Source organism: Epinephelus moara, chromosome 8 (assembly GCF_006386435.1).
Source record: "Epinephelus moara isolate mb chromosome 8, YSFRI_EMoa_1.0, whole genome shotgun sequence".
NCBI lineage: Eukaryota > Metazoa > Chordata > Actinopteri > Perciformes > Serranidae > Epinephelus > Epinephelus moara.
Genome location: NC_065513.1, coordinates 22993310 through 23017441, shown reverse-complemented (window position 1 = coordinate 23017441; position 24132 = coordinate 22993310). Strand labels below are relative to the sequence as shown.

The 24132-nt window shown below is 43.4% G+C and overlaps 1 protein-coding gene across 5 annotated transcripts in view; it reads left to right on the top strand.

Annotated features, from left to right (window-relative positions):
- The window catches only part of cux2b (cut-like homeobox 2b), a 96431-nt gene that overhangs the window by 2844 nt on the left and 69455 nt on the right, over window positions 1–24132 (top strand). The window contains exon 1 of one of the 5 annotated variants that reach the window (XM_050051143.1): window positions 17361–17960. The exons of the other annotated variants lie outside the window; for them this stretch is intronic. Coding sequence (XP_049907100.1) covers window positions 17901–17960 — 60 coding nt within the window. The 5' untranslated portion in view covers window positions 17361–17900. Of the gene's footprint in view, window positions 1–17360; window positions 17961–24132 lie in introns of those variants that run through there. 5 annotated transcript variants of the gene reach the window in all.

Genomic DNA, 24132 nt, shown 5'->3' with positions numbered 1-24132 from the left:
TTATTATATGAGTAAACTGAGTGTGCAGTTTTTTAGTGTTTGTGCAGTAGATTTGTGCCTCCGAGTTGTACAGGATGAATAATTCACCTGCAGGCTGATGAAAAGAGGGCAGGGAAAGTGCGAAGCGCTGAGGTGGAGTGACCTTGGTTCCTGCTGGCTGCAGGTCACCCGGCCGTTGCTGTGGTAATCATTCACACCAGCCAGATGGCATTTCCGTGGGCGAGCATGAAAAGGACGGGTCAGGGTCTGTCCTGCCAGGTCCTGCCAGGCCCAAAAACAACTCTGGGCCAATATGGTACCTGGAGAGAGAGCATTGGGCCTGTAGAAAGTCTTTGCAGAGCCAGGTGATGAGAATGTGTGGTCAAAGCAGGTGGAAATGCAGTATCCTATCCTATCAGCTGAAATGTGCTGTTAATCATGAATTTGTTACACATATTATTACCTTTTATTTGCCCTTTAAGCACTCTGAAAAAAAGGATTTACACGGATATCAAAGCAGACCAAAAAAAGACTTGTATTTGATTTCACTTTAAAAAACTTTGGCTCCATGCCTTTACTACTAGTTACTTTTATCCCTCTGTTGTTTTTAGCAGTGTCGCAATGCTGCGCTCATATGGCGAAATAATGCTCTGCTTATTTGTTACTATTTCTTAGCCTTGTTTCCATTCTCTCTTCCATGAATCTAAGAGGCAGTGGGGTTTTAGATCAGGAACAAAAGCTTGTGATTGTACTACATTTAGCATGACTCAGTTGCTCTGGTGTCAGCTCTAATCCGCACACAGAGACAACAGTATTGCCAAACAGTGAAATTGCTTTGCAGCCTGTGAGCCTGGCTGCCTCCGCTGCCAGCCTGCTCTGTGCGCTGTTTGCCAGTAGCTCCCCCACACACACATACACACACAAACAGCAACCCTGCAATCTCAAATTGGCTGTGAAAATCGGTCTCTGTCTCCATTTCATTCATGCTTTCATATATTTGTTTGCTGATATTGTTAATGTCACATGCATCAGTATAATCTCATTGTAGTGGAGAATAAGTAAGTCCAGAGCGCCTCAGATCTTGTATTATTTATCATAATGACTGTATCATTCCATTCATATGCTGCGATAGATATAAAAGGCTTTAAAGTTGACCTCCACGGTGGGTGCTATATGTGTTCATTATCTCATTTTTCAAGACTTGCCTTTTGTTGTCAGGGCTTTCAAATCTTCAGCAGATTAAGTGCTGTGTTTGAATGTAAAAGCTGCCCCATCATCATAATCAGCAGCGGTTTGAGTCGTGCATGCCTCCCATATAAACATTTCTTAACATGCTTTCATTATTACCACTTCTGTGAATCGATGGGTGGGGCATGTCTGTCACGGTCCCGTATCCTTCGGGTTGCCCCTCTCTTCCTTTGACAGTGACAACAAAGCAAATAAGAAAGAGAGGAGCTTTTACAGGACTATCTGGGGCAAATTGAGATGTGAAATCCAGGAGCCATAACCCTGGTACATAAAACGCGGGGAACATTAGAGAGCGAGAGGAGTGAAACAGACTTCAGCATTAAGCTGTTTAACCTCTCTGTGTAGCATTAGTGGTAGAGACTTCAAAGCAGATGCTTCAGCGTTGGAAGCGGAATGACAAATGGGTTTAGAGACAGCTACGGTGAGCATTCTCACAGGAAGACTAGGCCTGTCATTAATGTCAGCTTAATCACTTTGACCTTCCTTCAAGTAGATTTCCATACCTATCCAATCATTTTGCCTTGCTTGTGCTCCTGTTTGCAGACTGCTGTATGTGCTGCTGTTTGATAAGCCTGGGTGTGATGATGTTACTGTCTATATCAGCAATTGTATGCTTGAAATATCCTGAAAGCTGTAACATTAAAGGGTTGGTTCAGGCAAGCTAAAGAAAAAACTTATTTTCTCACTATTACTTTAGCCATTTAGCTTTGTTTTTTCTCCCAGGTTTTGACATATACGTCTCTGAGATCTCTGCCTCCACCCTTATGCAATGGCAGTGAATGTAATTTCCTTTTCGTTGTTCACTGCTTTAAAAAAATTACAGTGGCAGCAAGTGTCTTTGAAGACACCATGATGTTACGTGTCACTGTTCTGCACCACTGTCTCGCAAAATATCAGACTTTCCAGATGTTTGTTACGGGAAGAATGTTAAAAAAACAGGCAATTGTCTTTTGTGGTCCATAACAGTGACTGCATATTCATGCACACTAATATTCCACTATTGTTCGGAATTTGATACGGGTCATGGAAACAGCAAATTCTGTTTGGATTTTTAGAATTAGGCCTTTTTCCGAATGTAGCTTTAAGACGTGTGATATGCCAGTTTTATTCGGGTTTTAGGAGTATTCTTTTATCATGTATACAGCCTGTTTGGAATATGTGTCTCCCTGGGGTTTTTACTGCAGTTTGTGACACACAGCATCTTGCTTGTTTACGGTCAGCTCTGTGCGTTGTCATGGATATGCTGCACAACAGTTAGCAATGCGGGGGTACAGATGCATGCCCAAAAGAAAAGCCCATATTTTAGTCAGAAGAAGAAACACGCCGACTTTTAAAAATGATGAAAGACTTAGATGTTAACATGTTTTTGGATTTACGCCAATATCACAACACTGACCTTTTTAAGACGACAGCAGTTTTCCATATTTTCACATGATAAAAGACATGTTAGGGCACGTTAATCACAGTATGCACCACTGCATTTAAATGGGAATATTAATGGAATATTCATTTTCATTAGCCTTGTCTTTCTCAGAATATGGGCAAAAGTGAAATACTTTGCACATGTAAACATACTCAGTGATGGCATTAGGTGGGTCTAAAGCAAAAAACAAATAAATAAATACCATTGTGTTTAATAGTGCTGTGGTAATATAGCTTTTGACCACAAGTGGCAGCACAGGGCACACTGCTGCTGACAGCAGGTGAGCAAAAAAGAAAACCTATGTCATCTTTATCAAATGTTTTACATTGATTGTAATGGAAGAGAGCTTTGATAGGAGTAAATTGTGTTATTTTGTATTTTGTTACCTTGCACCTGCCTTATGTTTTTTCTATACCTTATTGGTCACGAAGAATGTTGCCTACCGCCAGATGGACTTTTAACTTTTCTTCCCGTAACAAATTTCACGAGCGTCTCAGTGACTGAAATGTCTGCGTTGTAGGAGAAGGCAATGCTGGACCGTGATATGTATGATGGTAATGGATCAGCGCTAGAATCCACAGAAATGGTTTTCATTAGAGCTAGTTTCTACCAAAGAAATAGTCTCTACAAAAACTGTTGACAGCATGTCCCGACGATTTTACAGAGAAACAGGGGCATTGTTATTCAGGAATGCTGCTATTAATTGTTTTCAGTGCCATGAACACTTCAAACACAAGTCTATTCACATCAATTTTATCCGGGTCGAGCTGAAATCTCAGAGATTGGTATCTGAAAACCTGAACAAACGTCCATGACTAGACACCATAAGAGGTAAGTTAGAAAATGTTTTTTGTAATTTGGGTGAAGTGTCCCTTTTAAGGAAGTTATTGACATCATGTGAGCATATGATTTCATAGTATTAATCACTAATTGTTGTGGCTAATGAGCGCTAAGAATTTATGTCACATTTCTTCTCCTTTGGCTACCTGCCTGAATATTTCTGGTTTCAGAGGCTTGCTGTTTTAATGTCTTCTCTTGTGAAGTATTGTGCCAAAAAAGCAGTACCCCCAATGTTTCAGCAGGAACGCCCCCTTGGTATTAGACAGTTCTTCATAGCAAGAGACGCCAGATTTTTCATAGCAGTGCGTTCTCCGTTCTGCTGCCCCTAGGCTGGAGCAATTGCTTTGCAGGAGTAAATAACCAGCTTTAACAAAACTTCAGGGACACATTAGTCTGCTGGAGGACGGCTCCATGGCGGTAGGGCAGCCTCTTCCTCCCTCACAGTGAGCCGGGCGGAAGCATCAGGAGGGGAGAGGTAATGGCTCATCGGCATGGGTATAAAGCTGTGTCCTCTCTCCCTGCTGACAGCCAGTCCCATGCCCAGCAAGTTCATATTGAGCTGCGCTTCTCCACCGCGGCCTTGGCTTTATTTGTTTTGACTGCCTGACGCCACTGCAGACGTATTGAGCACCAGTCCTTTCTTGTTCATTTTACTGGGCTTACGATGAATCCTTCTGCCCTCCCTCTCTGTCTCTCTCTCTCTCTGTCTCTCCATCTCTCTACCTAGCATCCCTCAGCTGTATTTGGCAGGGTTTCACTTGCTGTATATCATTCCTCTATTGTCCATTTCGTCCTGCATAACCAAAAGGAAAAATGCCTTTATTTTTTTTTCTCCAAATGTGCAAGTGCCAGGCTTTTGTACAGTGTGTGTGTTCTGACGTCGGTTGTCATGTAGAGTGGGTTAGCATCGTGTGAAGGGTGCTCCTGGGCCCAGCATGCTCATGAGATCAATGCCTCACTTACCTTCTCCAGGTTGTCTTTGGGGATCTCAGCCGCTCTCATTATGTGCCACTGCTCAGAGTGTGTTTACCAGACTGGAGGAATAGTAGTCTTGTGCATGCCACCCATTTGTAAGGCCCATTTGTCCTCATTTAAGTGGGAAGAGAGAAGACCTAGGAAAGACGGCCTCTTGGTGGTCTTTTGAGTATTAAACCAGCATTTGTTATTACTAAGCAGATGTGCTCTTATTTATCAAAATAATACAAAAGGTGTGTTATAGCAAAAGCAGATGGATCAGGCTTGTTGTGTTAGCCGGGTCTTGTCTTTGTGCAGCTGCTACCCCCACACAGTTAATTACTCTCTTATTCATCCCCAACAATGGGAGGGGATAGAATAAATCTGAGCCGCGCACTCTCGCTTCTTCACCAGGAAGGTGCAGACTGGGACCCTAAAGCGAGCGAGTGGCTTCAAGAGGTACAGTTTATCATTTTTAATGGAGAGGAACAGGAAGTGGAGACATGAAGCTGGGCTCTGTGATTTATACACCACCTCAGTCGGGGGAGAAAAGAGCAAGTCTATCTCCCTGTCCACACCTCCGGTTTGCAGTCGCTTCTGCTCGAAACATACCCCCTTGGCGTTCTCGGCTCCTCTTCAACACCACCAAAATACACTTGCGCTTTGTCGGTGCCTCTCCAGGGAAATATCATAACAGGAGAATTTGCCTACCTAACCATAAGATTTTGGGAAAAGTATCACCCTATTTATTTATTATCCATAATTAATGTCAGCAATTATATATGTTAACACGTGGTCTAATTGCTGGTGTGTAGGAGGTACAGTATCATCCCCAAATCAGTCTACATCCCGCACTGCCTCCTGCCTCTCAGTGTATCTGGTTTTGTTGTTCCCTGAAAAGCCCAGTGATGTCATGCCTCCATTGTCACCTGTTCATTTACTTTCGTAGTGGAGGGCATCGGGGTATTGATCAGGGTTTGCAACTGTGTTAGCAGCTCTGCCGGTGTGTAATATAGGCCTTGAGGCTATTCTGTCTTTCCATTCAGTCTCACGAGTGCTTTCCAGACCTTGTAATCTTAATTAAATATGCAACTTTTGATCGCAACAGGGTCACTATTTTTGCATTTAAATGTGGTCACAGACTCACCCCTCCTCCCCCAACTGAGAGAAAAAGGCAGACATTTTGAATCTTAATGCAAAAAAGGGAGAAAAGAACAAAGAACTGAATTGAGTTGCTCCTTTTTCAATTTCCCTTGTTAGCCTCCTGCTGCATTCCCCCTATAGTTTTTCTCTATTTTTTTTTCCAGAAGAATTTTATGATATTTTCCTCCCCTCCCCTCTCCATCTCTCCCGCTTTCTCTCCTCCCTCTCACTCCTCGGCAGTTTTCCCCAGACAGGTTCCACAGTGTTTTAGAGGGGATGGATTTAATTGCTCTGTGGGGATTGGTTGGCTGTGCCGGGCTCGGCTGTTTAATTAGTGTACCCTGCCGGGATTGGTTTAATGCTTCATGATCTTGAAATTGTCTGATTGTTCAGCCCTCTGGGGACTCTCTCTGCCTACGTAGGCCAGCAGGTTTAGCTAAACATTGCTCCAGGCTTCTGCTGTATGCAAGAGGAGGAAGAGTATGCCTGAGGAACAGAAATGTGGTAGAGGTGGAGGGGGGGGGGGGTCAAATTGTATGACAAACCAGGGGACATGCATGTGAAGTGGACAGTCTTCTGGGCTCTCCTGAGCACTTGAGATCTGTGCAGGCCTCAAAGGGACGTTTATACTCACAATATTTCATCTCAGCTTGATGCTGTATGGAAATGATCTGTTTGACTATTAATGCAGGACCAATATTTAGACTGTGATACAGTGTTTCTTTATGATAAGCAAGCATATGATTTTTAGCTGTAGCCAAGCAAAATAATTTGCTTTGGATGTGGCTCTCTGCTCGGCCCATACATTTTCTACATTTCTGCTTGGATGTCTGAATTGATGTCTTGTATTTTTTTGAAGGCGCTCCTCTCTCTGCATGCTTTCGCCAGCTTGTTTTGAATGTGGGAGAATGTCTGCTGCGATGGGGCCATCAGGATCATTTCTCGTGGATCTCTGAATGATGTGCTTGGTCACCTTGAGCGAGAGGAGCTGGGGGAAATTACTTTTGTGTAAATGGGCGCAGGGTGTGTCTGTGTCCCTTCTGTAGCCTTCCATGGGATGCCCTTGGTTTGGTTCAATCATGGCAGCGACGTTGACCTCAACAGTAAATGTGCTTGGCATCAGATCCTGGATAAGGGAAGAGCGTGCATTGCGGCGGTGCAGTCCAGCGCAGATAGCACCCACTGAAGGCTAAAGTCATTCCGCTTCATCAGACTTATCGAGCCCACTCACTCAAAGAACTCAACCTTCAAGTGCATAAATCTCCAGCGGATGATAATAAGAATACCTTCCTCTGCCTCTCTGCCTGGACTTTATAATGCATTTGTCCCTCACAATGAATGATGACTGAGTGTTCTGGTGCTACAATGATTACTTTTTGTCTGAGAGCTCTCTCTATTAGAAATCCTCCAGGTAGATGGCACACAGATCATGCATTCTGCCGTTGTTGACTGGATCATCTGTGCTGCACCTCGGAGGTCATTTCCTCTTGTGCCTGTTTCTACTATTGTGTTTACACCCTCAGAGACACTGAGTGGATGCACATGATCACCAAGGTGATAGACCACATGGCAACCCAAGCAGCTCCCAAATGAGAGTCGCACCCTGAGCTTCATCCCCTTTCTCTCTGGGGGAGATGCCCTGATTACTGAGTGACTTTGTGCTGGAGTTGAGGGCCCTCTCCAGCTGTTGGGATTGTTTGTGCAATGATGTTAAGGGGTTGTGAGTAATCAGAGTTGGGTTGTGTAGACAATCTTTTAATCTCTCTATCATGAATGTTGTTCAGCTATGTCTGAGCATTTTATCCATTTCTGATAAATGTTACTTGCTGCATTTCCTTTTCATGAAGCCCTAAATAATAGGTGGACTACCAGAATATAACATGAGGTCTGGTCATATCGCTGGGTTTGGAGATATTCATTGTTCTGTTATTTTTAAGGGGGGAACCTCAGGTCAATTGTGGATCATGGTCAAAGTCAACATTGCTGCTCTTTTATAAATAAGCCCCAAGATTTAATATTGCAGGGCTCCTTCAAAGGCAAAAATATTATTGCATCCCAACACCATCCCCCCACTGCCTTTTGGGCAGGGTGTGAGTCCAGCGTTCGTCTAGACGTGCGGCATCATTAACCTGCCGCGACCTCAGCCCCTGATGAATTCGCTCTCACATCCCCTGCAGCCTAGCGTTAGCAGCCCTCCTCCCGTCCACTGGGAACTGGGGCTCCTCTGGACTGGCCATTAGAGCCACTAGCCTCTACTGGCAGGCATTAATAGGCCAAGTGGCCGGAGCCTCTCTCAGACTGCTGAATAATTCAGACCGTCTGGGCCGTGTCTAGTCCCGGGGCGCAGGGGGATGTGAACTGGGGAGAAGGGTGCAGGGGGCCGCATGGAGGTGCAGGGGTTAATAACAGGTCTGCCTCTCTGTGTCAGCAGCTGCTCAACCCCCTCCACCCCCAACAAACGCACCCAACCCCACCCCATGTATGAAAGAATCCTATTCAGTTGATTAGATTTTTCAAAATGGATCAATTTTTAATCAGTGGAGCATCTGACTACGGTCAATACCATTGTCGCTGGGAAGACAGTTGCTGGACAGCCGTCTTTATTTACAGGAATGTTTGTTTTTTACTGTATGCAGATGGAGAGGCAGGAAATGGCTAGCTCAGATCACTGCACCACTGCAGTCCCTGGCCTGTCCAGGCAGGGGTCTGGCCTCATCATGCATGTCTGCAATAACACCACCACCACCAAGGCTGCAGCAAATCCAACACTCTCTGATCATGCCCTTTGGAAGATGAGCGGTGAATATTTATTCACATCAGAGCAGAAAGGTGGATTAGTCTAATGTCTTTTCCTGTGCGAATGTGGGTCCGTCCAAAGAGACTTCTCTTTGCATCTGCATAAGTAGTGAGTAGGAGTGAAGAGCCAACAAACTAGCTGTAATACTGCCATCAAAATTTCATTGGGCTGTGGGGAGACCCTAACATGTTAAATAATGAGGAGCCCATAAACTTAATGTTCAGAACCTCTCCGCAACTGCTGACGACGTCTAGTTATGACTCGATACGTAGGCAGAATTATGAGGAGATAATCCTTCTTCTGAGTGCTCCTCATTTTTGCACATCTGGTTCTTAAACACCCAACCCCCAAACATTATTTGTGTGATCATTTCAAGGAGCCTTCGGTATGCACTGATCAGAGTGAAGAACTTTGTGTGAAATATAAATACTGTCCTGTTAGTATGGGACAACATGGCAGACCACTTTATCATTTAAAATGTCACATGCATTTTATGGGTTGTTAATGTCGCATCCCACTTTTCTATCTACAAATAGAAAATGGAAAGCCTCAATCTTATACAACAAAGTATACATAAAAAACAGACTTGTTTCACAGTGTTCTTTTAAAACAGAAAAATTCAGTAAACAAGGTCAAATGGTGCAATATGGTGTAAAATCAATACTGCTTTTTCCTGATGGGGTTAAATCAATATATCCAAAACAGATCAATCAATAATATGACAAACATGAGCATACTCAAAAGTGCAAATATGCATACCTCTTGCTCCATGCTATTGCTAGAAAATATTATCATGTCACCAACAACCCAAAAATAATCTAGAAAAGATTCCAGGGGGAAAAAAAGCCACTAAAAATGACAATTAGCTGAGCTTTACAGTGCCAGACATCGGCCTGCTGTGTCTGTGACAATGTCACAGCTCATAAACTGTCACCAAAAATGACTGAATCTTTAATGACCCAAACAGAAAACTAAGGAGAGACAATAGTGTTTTGCTCTACCATTCTACTAATCTTATTAACTTCACGACTGTACCAAATTGAAATAATGCAGATATTAAAAAGCAGTTCACATAAAACGTGCCACTGTTTAAACTGCTTAGTTGACAGCACAAGCAGTCAAATGGTAGGTAGTCCCCAAACGCTTTCAATAACGCTGAGTCAAAGGAGCATAAAGATGATGCATGCATCAATGGTTTAGGAGGGCGACCGTAAAAATAGTTTTTCAGGGAATAGAAATTGCTAAAACTGTTGTCACTATGCAAAATGATTTGGCTCTGTGACTGAAAATCTAGTTAAAACATTTGTATGGTGAGCAATTTAGAAGTTACTTGCCGAATGTTAAGTGTTTGTTACTGTGTTTAATCTGGTCATGTGTACCATTTGTATGGACAAAATGTTGGCAAAATCTGAAATCTGTCCGGAAAGATTTGATGCTGTGGGTCATATGGTATACAACATACAGACCCTTTGAGGAGGAAGATGACTGAGCAGAGCAACACTAAAGCAAAACAAAAGTTGTGCATGAAGGCCTGATAATGGCTATAACATTATTATAATATTGGACGTATTTAGCTTTTTTTTTCTCAAAACAAGTTCCAGAGCACTTCATAGTCATGAAAGATAAAGGACTGGGTGGATGACACAGATCAATACATCAGAAGGACACTGAGGCAGTGATGGAAAAATTGAAATTAGATAAACAGAAGGTTCCAGCTGCAAGGGTATTAAGACCGTAGACTGTAGTCAGGAAGAGCATATCCCATTTACAGTACATAACTGCATATCATAGACTAAACACTGACATCAGGATATGTATAAATGCTAGCGTTGCAGTTTGTGATTGTTTGTTGTTTGATATTTTGTCCTATAGACACTATACTATATCTATACACTTAAATGAATGCCATGTCACAGTATCAACACAGAACACTATAAAATCCCATCAGAAAAGGGGGCAATATTATCCTGCTTCCATACACTACCATAACTGACATATTGACTGTAGTGTATGACATGATGACATATTGAATGACACATTAGCATATTGACATAATAACAAACAGGCGAATGACACTGGCATGAATAAATGACATTTTGACCCTGAGATATAATGATATGTTTGCATTTTAACAAGATGGCATAAGTGTGACATATAATGACATGTTGGCATCATGGCATACAAACAGAGTGGCATATTTACACATAGGCATAATTACACATTGGCATAATGTTGTTTAATACCAGTGTAATTGCTTTCCCTTGTTTTTGCTTTAAGTTCACCCCTACGCTGTCTTGGGTAGACTGATAGATATTCCTTAAAGGGATAGTTCAGATTTTTTGAAGTGGGGTTGCATGGTGTACTTATCCATCCACAGTATATTAAGCCCCTTTCCCACTACACAAAATACCCGCTAACACCCGTTAACATCTGGCTTTTTAATGCAATGGGAAAGGTTTTATTGGGCATTCACACTTGGGTCAAGTGACTCTGCAGTTGTCACAGGTTTTTATCTCCTCCTGCTATGATTGACATTGATGGGAACACAACACACGGGTGAACACTGGTGAGATGCAATGACGCACCACCACAAAATACTGTCCGTTTCTACCCAAGCAGCGCTCAAACATCGTCTCAAATTTGTCAGCACCGAGTTTGAAAAAGAGGCTCAGTAAGTAAGAGATATGTAAAAACAAGTAACCACCATAAAAATTTCACTGACATGTTTTTTTCTGATTTTTTTAAAACATGGGTTTACTTGTGTTTCTAAAAACCTGTGCATGTGCTAGTTTTGGTGGAAAAGGTGTATTATACAGATGTCAGTCAGCACATCACCAGTTTGGAGAAGCAGGCTACAGTCAGACATGGAGGCCAAGTAATGTACTGCTGTGGATGGGGCTCAGCAACAAAACATATTTTAAAGATATTTTGGGGGGCTTTTTAGCCTTTAATGTACAGGACAGACAAGCGTGAAGGGGGGAGAGAGAGAGGGAGTGACATGCAGCCACAGGGCCACAGGCTGGAGTCGAGCCTGGGCCGCTGCGGCAACAGCCTTGTACATGGGGCGCCTGCTCTACCACTAAGCCACCGGCGCCCCACAAAACATATTTTAGCCACCAAATAAAAGTCCCACCAAAAAAAATCAAAGTGTACACTATATTTTTCCTGCTTTACCCTCGTGTCAGACAGTGATTTCCAATGGGTAAATGAGGCTGTTACATCACTCTCTTTAAAACCAGACTGATTTTACATAGTTGAACACAGGAGCTGCTGGTTTACCAATGTCGTGATCAGTTAATTTGTTTGTGTTATTGCATAACTTTCACATTTAAAAGGATTAGTTCAGATTCACTTAAGTCACATAATAACAGAAATTAACTAACTGATTGAGGTAGCGGTAGACCAGAGGTTCCCATGTTCAGTGAGCTAAAATGATTATTTCTGTCAGTGGAGTCTGGTGGCTTTGATGAGAGCATAGATGGGGAACTGAAGCCGTTTACAGCTTCCCCAGTCGGAACGGCTGTCTCACAGAAAGGTAAAGCGCTGAAAATAATCTTAATATAGCATACATGTAAAATGATATTGACTTCTTTAGGTGGGACTTTCTTTAGGGGGATAAAATATGTTTTTATGCTGACTCCTATCCACATCAGTACATTGCTTAGCATCTAGCAGACTCCAGCTTGCACCTCCAAACTGGGGGTATGCCAACTGCCATCTACTTTGTGTAATACACTGACTATGGATCAGTGCCCCACACAACCCCACTTAGAAAATTCAAACTATCCCTTTAACCTTAGTTAGTATATGTAGTATAGCGTTTGGGGAAAAAAAGAGTCTAAAAACTCATGATTGACAATGATCATATTTTCAGTAAGAAGAAAATCAGCACAAACATTGTAATTGAAAGTATACATTTTTGCTTTACATTGTCACAAATGTAATAAATGACTTAAATTACAATTATTTATTGCAGCTTTACTTTTGCTTCATAGTTTTGGTGCTCCAGTTTCTGACTGACAATGGATAATTTAACTTGGAAAAATAACAAGATAAATCAAATGGTGTAACTAGTCAGAGAGGCTTTTTGCAGAGTTCAGACTTGACATAAAACCCCCCCTGTCCTCTATCTAATCTTCCGTCTTAAACATCAAACTTATGCAAAAAGAAGCAATGCTTTCACTAAGGAGTACTTATTTTTTCGCTCACTAATGAAAATGTTTTGAATCTCTTTGCTGCTGTGCCAATGGCGTTGTTTCCTTCTTTGCTCTCTGATTATAGAATTGTATAAACTGGGCGAGATTTTGAATTCTTAGCTGATTGCATGCCTGTAGCCATGCACTCTCTCTGCTTCCCTCCCCAGACCTCTTTCTCCTGATAGCCTCCTTTTTTCTGGTACAGAGAGATGCAGTGCACTTTATATGCAGTTATGCTGAATAGGTGCTGATGTATGTTGAAAACAGTTTTTGCAGGTGCCTTGTCAAAATGTGCAGCGGATAGGCAGTAACACAATTCTGTTTAATATGCTATCAATCAGCCGGTGGATTCCCACTTGCACATACAGTATTATGAGTCTACTCCTCAGACTATCATGACACTGCTGGTGTTTCGCTGCTCTCATGTCCTCCAACAGTGTGTCCCTATTGTCTGTTTGTCTGTTTAATATGCAAAGGCGGTCATTCAGGGAGTCATTTTGGACCAGTGTAAACGAATCGGCAACAATGATTAGCTGGCGCTGCAGAGGAAGTGTCCATCATTGTGTTAGTGCATAAGAGACCATCAGTCCTCCCTCAGGTCATCTTGCCGCTGCTCTCTCAGCCTCACGGAAGACGCACTCTGAAAAACACCCAAACAGCACCAGAGTAAATACACTGTAAGTGGAGTTACTTAATGGGAGATTTTGCATGCTTAATTGCAAGTATGGATTGAAGGTCCATTAAAAGACATCAGTGTCTTGGAGTCCAGCATACAGTTTGAATATACTTGAAATGGATTGATCCATTGACTTCCTGGCTTTTCTATTTGAGAGAAGTAATTAGAAACAAAGAGCGCGATACAGTTTTGAAGATGATTCGAAAAACAAGAAATAAAACATTGTTGGTATCCAGACAGGCCTGTTTCTGATGCCGGACGTTTTTTTGTTTGTTCAGTGTATGCAAGCATGCTTCAGGGTGGCACCGTAGACGTCCTGAGGGAAATATCAGGCTTATTTATTGGAGCCTTTTTAGCCCCAGCTCAATAGCAGCAGTCTGATGGCCGGGGTACAGAGGGACTATCTGGCAGAGGAGGAGGTGGAGGAGGAGCTGTGCCTGGCGTCAGCCCCACTGACAAGCTCTTATTTACCGTCCAGATCTATGACTCATTTTATGTACCTAATCGTAAAGCACTGAGATTTATCGGAGGTAACGGGACAGTAGGGAATACCCCAGGAGACTGGCAGATTCAGCTCCCTCCCCCGCTTCACTCCCCTGGCTGGGCTTCAGGTTCACTCCACCTGGCCCAGCACGCCAACACCTTCTGGGAAGATGGGAGTGTTGGAGCCCAGATGAGGAAGTCCATATTTCTGCCAGATATGGACAGCTGATAGCTCATCTCATAAAGAAGAGGGTCATAAAAATTGGATGGGCTAATGGATGACTCTGTAAGGATTAATAACAGCTTATTGGTCAGGTGCAGTGACCTCTTGCAGAGCTAACAATGCACTGGCCAACTGGGCTCTCGCTGCATGAAGCACAGCAGTAGATGACCAAACCAATAAACAGTGGGGGAGGGGGGCGGAATAAAATCGCCCTTATAATTTTTGATGCCAACTACAGTATATCCCCATTAGTTTACCAGATCCCGGCTTGTTAAGTGCAGTTGAATTGTGTTGCTTTATAAATAATGTATTAACTTCAGGGAGAAAAAAAATCTAAAGATTGACATCCTCACTTACCATCATTTTTTCTCAGGTCTGCCACTCCAGCAATGGCAAAGGGGCAAGCAAAAACAAGAAGGTATTATACTACTGCCTTTGTTCTGACAGGAGCGCTCTCAGGGCCTGTTTTATATTCCTGCCGAAAATTAAAATTAAACTTTCATTGTTGTGCATGCTGTTTAATCCAATAACGATCTGATGTAACAAACTGCCGTAATATCTCTCAGCATAGTTAATCGGAGCGGACTTAGCCCTGTCACTTTATATTAACCTCTGCTGCAACAGGAGAAGGGCTTCACTAATCTGCCATTGTTGGGTTTGGCAGTCTGTAGCTAGTGCAAAACAGATTTGGCAGTCAGCGCGAAAGTAAAGGCTTTATAATGACAGCAGGGCCTCTCTGCTATTTCAGCTAATAATGTCAGAATCTAATAATGCTGTGGCCCTCGGAATTAGATGGGAGGTGAATGGGTGGGAATGGCGGTGGTGTGGAAAAGGATTTTTGGGAGGATGGGCTCTGCCATCCCACCTCCTCTCATTATGTCACTCACTTTTTAGACTGCAAATTGGCAAACAATTTAATCCCTAATGACCTTTAAATTCTCTGTGTGTGGGAGTGTGTGTGTGTGCCCACACAGTTGCTGGCATGTTTGATTTGTATTCTATTAAAAATGTATAGTCGCTAGGAAGTTGTGTGAAATAGTGTACCATCCTGACATCTGACATCGTACTTAGATGCCATTGTGTTAACAGGATATTAGGTTCGCCAGGAAGCATCTGAGCAAGGGACCAAAAGAGTCTCGGCTAACAGAGTGACCTCACACCGCTCAGCAAGGCAGCATCTGCAGCGTCATCAAAGCACTTGACTCCTGTGTCCCCCCTGAACGCAGCCTTGTAACTTAAAACAAAAAGCTGATTGGTTGCTCTCTCAGCCTCCCCTCATCCCCTCCTCTGCGGATGAGGTCTCAGCCCGGGAGATAAAATAGTAGTTATTTCTCATGCGCTATGCCATTTTGTCAGTTTGACTGTTCCACTTATTCAGTGTTTTTTGACTTGCTGAGCTTGAGGGGATGTGAGTGCCATTTCGCAGCCAGATCTGAGTTGTGTTGATTGAATTAGACAAAGTCGGAAGATAATTAAGAACCGCAAGGCGCTGCAAAACTGTCTGCTTCCAAACTGGTGAAAATGAGACGCTGCCACATCAATGAGCTAGCTGGCTCTGCTTGATGTCAGTGGTGGGTTATATCAGTTGACACCCTTACCTCCTAGTGCTGGAGCCAGTTTCCTCCCTTCCCTTTAATGTTTCTCCAAATATGATTAATCACAAGCCGTAAAACCGTTGCTTCTGACAGTGCACCACGTTTGCACAGCTTTGTTTGTTTCTTTCACGGTAGTAATATGATCCTCAGCTGCCAAGTGTAGTTTATGGCATAAACATAACCCCAAAGAGGTGTGTCTGTGAGTCAAATGGGAATTGTAGCTTGGCCCACAACCTCTCTAACACTTTATTTGTGATTTATGAGGTTTGCAAGTGTTTTTGCTTTTGTATTGGAGTGTTTTATGCATGCTGACCTCCTTATATTCATGAATATATTGCAATAAATGTATTTTCCAGTTTTAATCACAAAAATCTTAAAAAAAAAAATAAAAATGTGGGGGTTTTTTCTAATTTACGGGCAGTTCCTCTCTGCAATTACATTTAAATCACTTCTAGGGTTGGGGACCATTCACATTTGAATTGATACTGGTGCTAGTACCAAAACAACTGGTATCCAATGGTACTATTTTTTGGTACTTTACTCTCTCTGAAATGACAAGCAGCAGTCAACAAGCGATTCTGTTCTTCTGCTGTTTTCTAATCACACATAGGGCTAAGTGTCTGTTTGCCTGCTTGTGTGTGTGCGTGCACATCTGCTCGTCTCTCTTGTTTTTTGTTTAGACACAACTTATAAGTATGTACAGTACGTATGGAACTAAAAAAAAAAACACCATTGCAAACAGCAGTTATACTAGGCAATTTTAAAATAAAACGGCAAAGAAAATATACCAGAAAGACCAAAACTATTGGCGCTTCAGTGATAGTTCTGGCTCACCAGGAAACTGATGGAGCTTTGTGCCCAGCTTCAGGGCACCTTTTGGTGCTAACGCCTTCTTTCTGAACCCAGCGTTCCCATCCTTGTGCACTCTTTGGTACCAAAATTTGGCACCAGTTGATTTAACGCTAATCGGTGTACAGTGGTATTGATTTGATTTTGGTTAGTTACCCTTAAAGTAACCCAACTTTTCTGAACTGTTAAGACAAAAGGTGAGGCACAGTGAACTGCTGCTACTTGACTCAAAAAACAAAAACGTTCTAATACCTTTCAGCATTTAATGGATTATTTTTCAGTTTTTGAGAGACATAATTTTTCCACAAAGTCATTGCTGAAATGTGAGAAGGAGGGGTCAGACATTTGGCTCTGTCTGATAATGTTCTGGCAGCTCATGTGCATTCAGGCACTTCTCAGCCTTTCTCTTTCTATTTCACCCATTTTATTTTCACCCTATTTTATGGATGTTGGCTGTGTTGGTGCTTCTCTTTCTTTTCCATTGCTGGATAGGTAATGTAGCTGTGAGGTTAATGTTGAGAATCGTATAGCTCAGGCACAATAAAATTGACACCGTGAGACCTAGAGAGGTATGTTTATGGTAGTGCCTTGCTGTATGTGTGCCTTTGTGTTTGTGCAAGCCTGAATGTGAAAAAGGGCTGGGACTGTTCGAAGGCCCCCCAAAGGGGCTGGACTGTAGGCTAGGAGGGTGGGAGCGCAGTGGAACACGGGGTGTCAAAGGCTAATTTTCAAAGCCACTCACGGGCGCTCATCTCTCACTGTGAAGTGGCAAGCGTGGCAAGTGGCTTGCACGTTGTCATGGATACTAAAGCATGGGACCCCAGAGATGGGGAGCGGGGGACGAATGGCTGCCCTGTCTATAGGATTCCTGTCAGCTCCGGCCTGATAGATGGCATTGACGGATCATTTGTCATACTGTAATTGTTCTCAGCAAACACAGAATACCCACTAGTACAAACAGTAGTGTGCCGCTGGGCTAATAAAGCGGGAAAATGGAAAGGGATTCACTGATCCACTGCCTCTTTCACTTAAAGAGACAATGGCTCTGTTGTCCAGGCAAGGCGGTCTGATTAGAGCTGTGAGGGCTGAGAAAAAGCTCGGCCGAGAGAATAAAACAAGGCAATCATAAAGCAAACGGCAGTCACTTCTCTGTATCGATGTGGCTAGGCGGGGGTGAAGTCTGTGAGAAGTGTTGACAGCTGAGGGAACAACAGGAGTGGGTCTAGGAGTGATTCGTTTTCTCCCCCTTCTCTATTTGGCCAGTGAAACGGTGAGGGAGAATGCTTGTCCAAGATAACAAATACAGCACAAGTGCAGATGCATAGCTGGGACTAGGAGCTCTATCTGCCATGGGCTCTGAGATAGCCAGGCGCCTGAGTTGGGTACAAATGACTCTGGGTACAAAGGTACTATTTGTTCACCCTTGTTTTGGTATGGGCCCTGTGTCTCTGCTATTACTGTTGGGATTGACCTAGTGCCATCTCTCTGCTTGGAATGCTCTCTCCGCCCTGGCTTTGTCGTGTATGGGGCGCTCAGACATGCGTGACTGTCGAGGTATGTACGTGATATGACCTGGGATTTCTAATGTGAACTGGAATTAGCCGAAGCCCCAAAACCACTTTCATCGCTTCTGATTCTTGGAAATTTCAAAGAAACCCTTTCAGAGTTACAGATTACTGGTTATGGCGGAGTGCCAGGGTACCAGCTGGACATGATAGTTCAAAATTCTCACCACAAGTTCACAAGTTCAACCGCAGCCATCTTATCCAGGATGATCAGGATTTTTGTCACATTAGATAAAACATTTTTCCTCACTCATTTGCTAAACTATGGAGCCTGTTTCTCTGTTGCTCTGTTGTCCAGTTGTATTTGAGGATTTTCATGCAGGGTTTGGTTGGTAGGTTTTATGATGTGTTGTCTAATGTGTGTGTTGGAGGGAGGCCTGTGTCCTGCAGCCTGCTGATGTTGTGCGCTGAAGCGAGCGGTCCCGGCACTCCTTGTGGAGCACTTCACCCCTCTGACTGTACCCTGACACGCTGTGACGCTTGGAGCACTTTAGGCTGACCCGGCTCCTCACCTCCCGCCTGATGGACAGATTAAAGGACCATTAAGCATAATTACTGTTTCAGTTGGAGAGGCCAACTCATCCTGTCAGAAATGGTTACAAATTGCTGCACCTCTGCCCCCTGTATGGCTCTTAAATTCTGAATTTCATTACATTTGTCTACTTTTCTTACGATCAACAAGTTTGGTCCTTGACAATTAAAAAAAAAGGGAAAGCCAAATGGTGACTAATGGGAATAAGACTTTAAATTAGGCTGAAAAATGTATTTTTGTGGTTTGCTTCGAGATCGGTCTTTCAGTTTTTGTGAATATGTGGCTCTAAGCCAATCAAAGTGAGTCTGATGGCTGTGGAGAGGAGTGTGACAGGTAGTTGATGTGATCTGGAGTGGAGCGGTGTGAGTGTGTGGTCTGCTGCGCTGTCTGTCTGATTATGTAAAATGTGGTGAGATGGTGTAACATTGGCTGGCTGTTGCAGTGGTTTGCCAGCTCCAGAGGGCCTGTTGCCAGTTTTACATGAGAATATGCAGCAGCGCCTCGTAATGTTCTCCTCTCTGTATCCATAAGAAAACCCACACTACCGCCCAAGGGAAATTGGTCGATACCATCAACCCAGCTGGAGGCCCAGGCGGCAGACAGAGTTTTCCCATTTTTACATCAACACTGATGTTTATTATGAGATCTCCCTTTACTGTAACCTGCCCCTCTTGCGCCCCTTCTCTTCCTCATTTGGCCCATTATTACACCCATGGTGAGAACAAACAGTTTCCCTACTTAATAATTCACATCACTTTCATCTGATACTCAGTTACCATGGGCAATTTAGTAGTTGAATAATTTTGTGAAAAATTCATTTATTATCGCTGTGCGTTATGAATCTGGAGAGACGGAGAGTGGAGTGGTGGAGGATTTTAAATTGCGTCTGTGGAGCGAGGGATCCAAGGGTAGGTAATGTGTTCTAATGTTCTCAGCCATATGCATTGTTTTCAGGGCTCATCGGTTTTACATCGATTCCCACTGAAGTGTTTAATTGCATCATGAATATGATCTAATTCTGTCCTTTTCACTGAAACTGGAGCACTCTCTGCAAATGATGTACGGCCTTGACAGCACCACATCAGGATGTATTTTATATGGAATGTAAATTATAGTGTTAAATTAGCCTGGAAAGATAACTAGCTGGCACGGGGGAATGGACTCAACAGTTTAATTTAGTGTCAAAAGGCCGTGAAGGGATAAATCACCTCTCTCTCCCCTCTCTACTATGCCATATTAGGCTTTAATCATTCTCCTTTTCTTGTAATATCACTTGTTTCTCACTGCTGCCTAAGGAGTTCTTGAGAACTACACTGCATTTCTCGCAGCATCAGTTGACTGCTTATAAATGCTTCAATTTGAGCACATGGAAGACAATGTTTGCCCCTTTTACTTTTACAGGTTTTTCCCTCTTGAAATACTGGACACTTCACCGCTTTCCCTGGAGATTCAAAATGGCACTTGAAGATCTGGAAATCTCTTTCTTACTTCAGAGTAACTCTGAGAAAAGACAAAAGTAGGTGAAGAAGTGCTGGGCTTCATGGCACAGTTTGGTAGGTGGGGTATTCATGAAACACATGAAAGCCATTAGGTACGCTTTAGGTTTAGGAGAAGGACCTCTCCTGGTTTCCTGCCCTCAAGGCTGGAGTGTTTGTCTGAGTGACCCTGCCCGAATAGGCCACTGTGTCTGGGAGCTGCCCTCTGGCAACCTGATCTATCTTCTATGATTGTGTCCTTCACAACAACTAGAGGAAACCACCTGGCCAAGATCTGGATTTTTCTGTGAGAACTAACTTGGCTTTGTGTTCCCAGAGTCCTCACTGTGAAGTGACTTTATTTAATTCTCGTTAGGGCTGTGTATCGGTACCTTCAAGGTATCGACACATAACCCAGCACCAAGTAGTATCGAAACTTCTCCAGTGAAGTTATACCTGCATACGATCCTTTTTGTATCCAGATTTAGAAAAAAAATACTATTTGTATGGTTTTGCTCACAGCCAATCAATGCAAGCGTTCTTTGACCTGATGTGATGTGTGATTGGCCAACTACCGTAGTAGCTACAACCCACACAGTCTGGTGAGGTGAAGTCGAGTATGGTGCATTTGACGGTGTTGGCAGTTCAGCGTGCCGAGATGCTACCAAAACGTTCAAATGTATGGCTGTACTACATGCTTGTGATGTCTGGTAGCATTTTACTTAACTGAATGCTTCCATTCACATGATGGGTATTGAATTAAGTTGAAAAGGGTACTAAAGTATTCTTTTGGTATCCGTATCACTTTTAGGGTAACTGTATATGTACTCATATTGTAATGTTTTTATTGATACTCTTATCGATACCTCTCATCCCCTTGGTGGGTAGATGGATACAAGTAGAGAGGATCAGGGAAGTGCTGGAGGGACCAGATGACACTGTAAAGGCTCAGACACACCAAACCAATATCGCAGAACTAGTGGCGATGAACAATGGCTGTTGCATCGTCTCACAATGCCTGTGTCTTGGTCAAGATCTTGCACTTGAACACACTGTAGAGGCACCAAGCTAGCATGTATTTTCTGTGCCTGGGTGAGATGGAGTAATTCTCCATACCAGCTGAAGGGGGTAGTCTGTGTTTGTCATTTAAAAACAGGAAACTTGAAGACCAACAGTACGGATTCAAGACCCTAGTTAGCTAGTTAGCACATTATCAACACAACACGATGTTGAAAGAACAAATGGTACTTACCGTGCGCCAGCAAATAATAACACAAACTATTACAAATTGTTTCTGCTAAAGAGCTCAATGGCTAAAAAAGTAATCTTACCTCATGTAACAAATTAGAGAAAACCTCACTCTCTCGACTGTAGTTGTTTGTTTACTTTCCTCACTTCCATTTCTCTTCTCGTGCACTGAGCTGAACTGGCAATTCGAATGATTTCATTCACAGACGGGCTCTGATGTCTCCTGTGCCAATTCAACTTGCTGAATTGGCTGAAAAACAGCCAAAAAGGGCCACATTGTGCCAAGTGTGCAGGACACGCCACAGAAACTAGGGTAACATATGCTCACCAGCGGCCCAACATTGACTGACGGTCGACCATTGGCTTGGTGCGTCAGGGCCCTAAGGGTGATGTGAATACCTGTACACCTTCATAAATGTCCTACCTGGTTCGTAATAGTTAGAGACACATTAGTATCTGAAACCAACCACTCACCACTACACAACCAGGCTACCTCCTCTATCTTTGAATTCCTCCCACTGTACTGCTGATTTTGACAGCTCTCTGGAGAAAAGGGCCCTTAAATTATCAAGTGGGGCTGTAGTTGTTTTCCTTGTTGTTTTCATCTCTTAGGAGGGGGCAGGGAGGGCTTTGGGGAGGAATTGGTATGTTAAATGAGCTATGGGAGGTCTGCTGAGGCTTTTTTTTTTTTTTTTTGAGTAGGGGGGAGTTCAGTCAGACGAGAATTGCTGCGTTGGGCGTTTGAGGCAGCTGTGTGAAGTCATTTTCCGGGAGTGCAAGCGGGAGAGAGGTGCGGATTAGGCAGCGCCTCTGAGCCGGAACAAGTCTGTCTGGGAAGGGATGAAGGCTACAAACCATAGATCTAATTCCCGCTCACGCTGCTAGACAGCAGAGACACTCACACACAAGCCAGTGTGAATTAGGCCCATTTGCTCCCCTCAGTCTGAAGCGAGCGAACACAGGAGCAGACAGGGAGAAGTTGACAGACTCCTCACATCCTGCCCTCTCTCCTGACTCCCCACACTGTTTCCAGCCCACCTCCAAACTCTGTCTCCTGCTCGTGCTCCTTTTTTATTGTTTCTTGTGCTGCAGGTCTTTATTATTGCTGACATTAACATGAATACAGTGCAAAAACAGGTTCCACTGTAATCCTGGGAGGGAAAAAAAACACGGGCATTCCACTGGCAGTGCAGAAAATGTTTGCACCTGTGGCCCCATTGATTGCGTGCTTGAAGCTCCAGTGCTCTGAAGTTCATGTCTTTTTAATGTGTGTAATGCTTTGCCTCAGGTCATGCGATTGCCCTGAGGTTAAGGAAGGTTCATGAGGCTGTGTGCAGCAGTGGATAGGCCGATTGGCTGTCCTTCTTCTTCTTCTTCTTCTGCCTACCTTACAAACACAGCTTCCCTTCTCTGCCCTCACATGCACCATACCAAACCTAGTGCCCTCTTGTCAACACACAAAAACCTGACCCCAGAGCCATGCAGTGAAGGGCTGAGATCAATGTGGTTGACCCAGATACACTGTTCCCCTGCCTCTTTGTGATTGGACACAGTTTGCTTGTGGGTCAACCACAGTTTTGGAGAGGCAGGAGGGGAAGTTGCAATCCAGACCTGAATTAACCTCTGAATGCTACCCATCATGCATTGAGTGATGTCTATAGACTGGTACACTCTGTGGCACTTTCATCTGAAGTGTTAGCAGTGTTTCTGGGTTTCCCCTCAATTCCACCACTGTTATAAGACTTATTTCAGAGAACCTCCAAAAATCAATCGGATTGCTTTAGTTATTAAGGCTGGTTTTAGAGCTCTGTTAGTTGTGAGGAGAGATGGAGATGTTGGTGTAAGGGCCCCCTGTTCTCTCCCCGTTGTGCTTGTCTCTCCCATCACAGCCTTCTGCACCCTGCGTGCCCAGTAATGAGTTGTATTACATGCTCTGTGGTGGGCATGTCTTGTGTGTTAGGCGGCTGTATTCAATCTTTGTATTGTGAATGGAGGGGAAGGTTCTTTGTATGTCTTTGAGAGGCACTGAATTGAAACGGTGTGCACCGAGTGAAGCTGATGAGAAGAGAGCGAGTCCTGAGAGGAACATGTGGATGCCTGGCAGGCAGGGAAACAGTGTAGTATGTTTGTGTGCACTTGTGCGTAGACATGTATCTAACAGTGTGTCTGCAAGTGCTCTCTGTGTGTTCACTGCAGAACAGGGTGGATTTCGCGGAAATGCGCTGCTGAGCTGGACGTAAGTTGAATTAGCCTTAGTTATTCAGTTTACTTATCCCACATTTTCAAATGGCCTGCTAAGAGGTAGTGTATATTGTATGAATGAAAATCTACTCCAGTCGGCTCATTCATCACTTGAGCCTCTCATTGTGACCCTTTATAAGGACTGGCGAGGGGCCTAGCTATGGGCTAAGTGATTTTATGAGGCAGCATCATGGGGCTCAGGTCTTATTCCTTTTTGTAGGAATGCATTTTCTACTTAGATGGCAACAAACTGCATTTGCACTTAAAACATATTCTGTAATCTTCTGTTATTTTACATACAAATTGCATCCTGGGCGATGCATTCATCATTGCTCATATCCAGCCCACTCCTAAATGAAAAATGTATCTGAGATGAATAATGGATCCCTCCATAGTATAATTTTGTGTTTCTTGAATATAGTCGAGAGTTCCTCCTCTGCGTTATCCTCTAAATTTTCCCACCTTGCCTGGATGAAGTTTTAGAGGAGGGGAGATATGAAGAAAAATTACTTATTTACTGTGGTTATTGTTTACCTGAGAATTTTTACAATATGAAGCTTCTACGACACACATAATATATGGAATATGCCGTCAGAAAAACATACTGCTGTTGTGAATTGTGGTGTTGAAACTTCAGGACACTCACATTCGAACGCCAATCAATC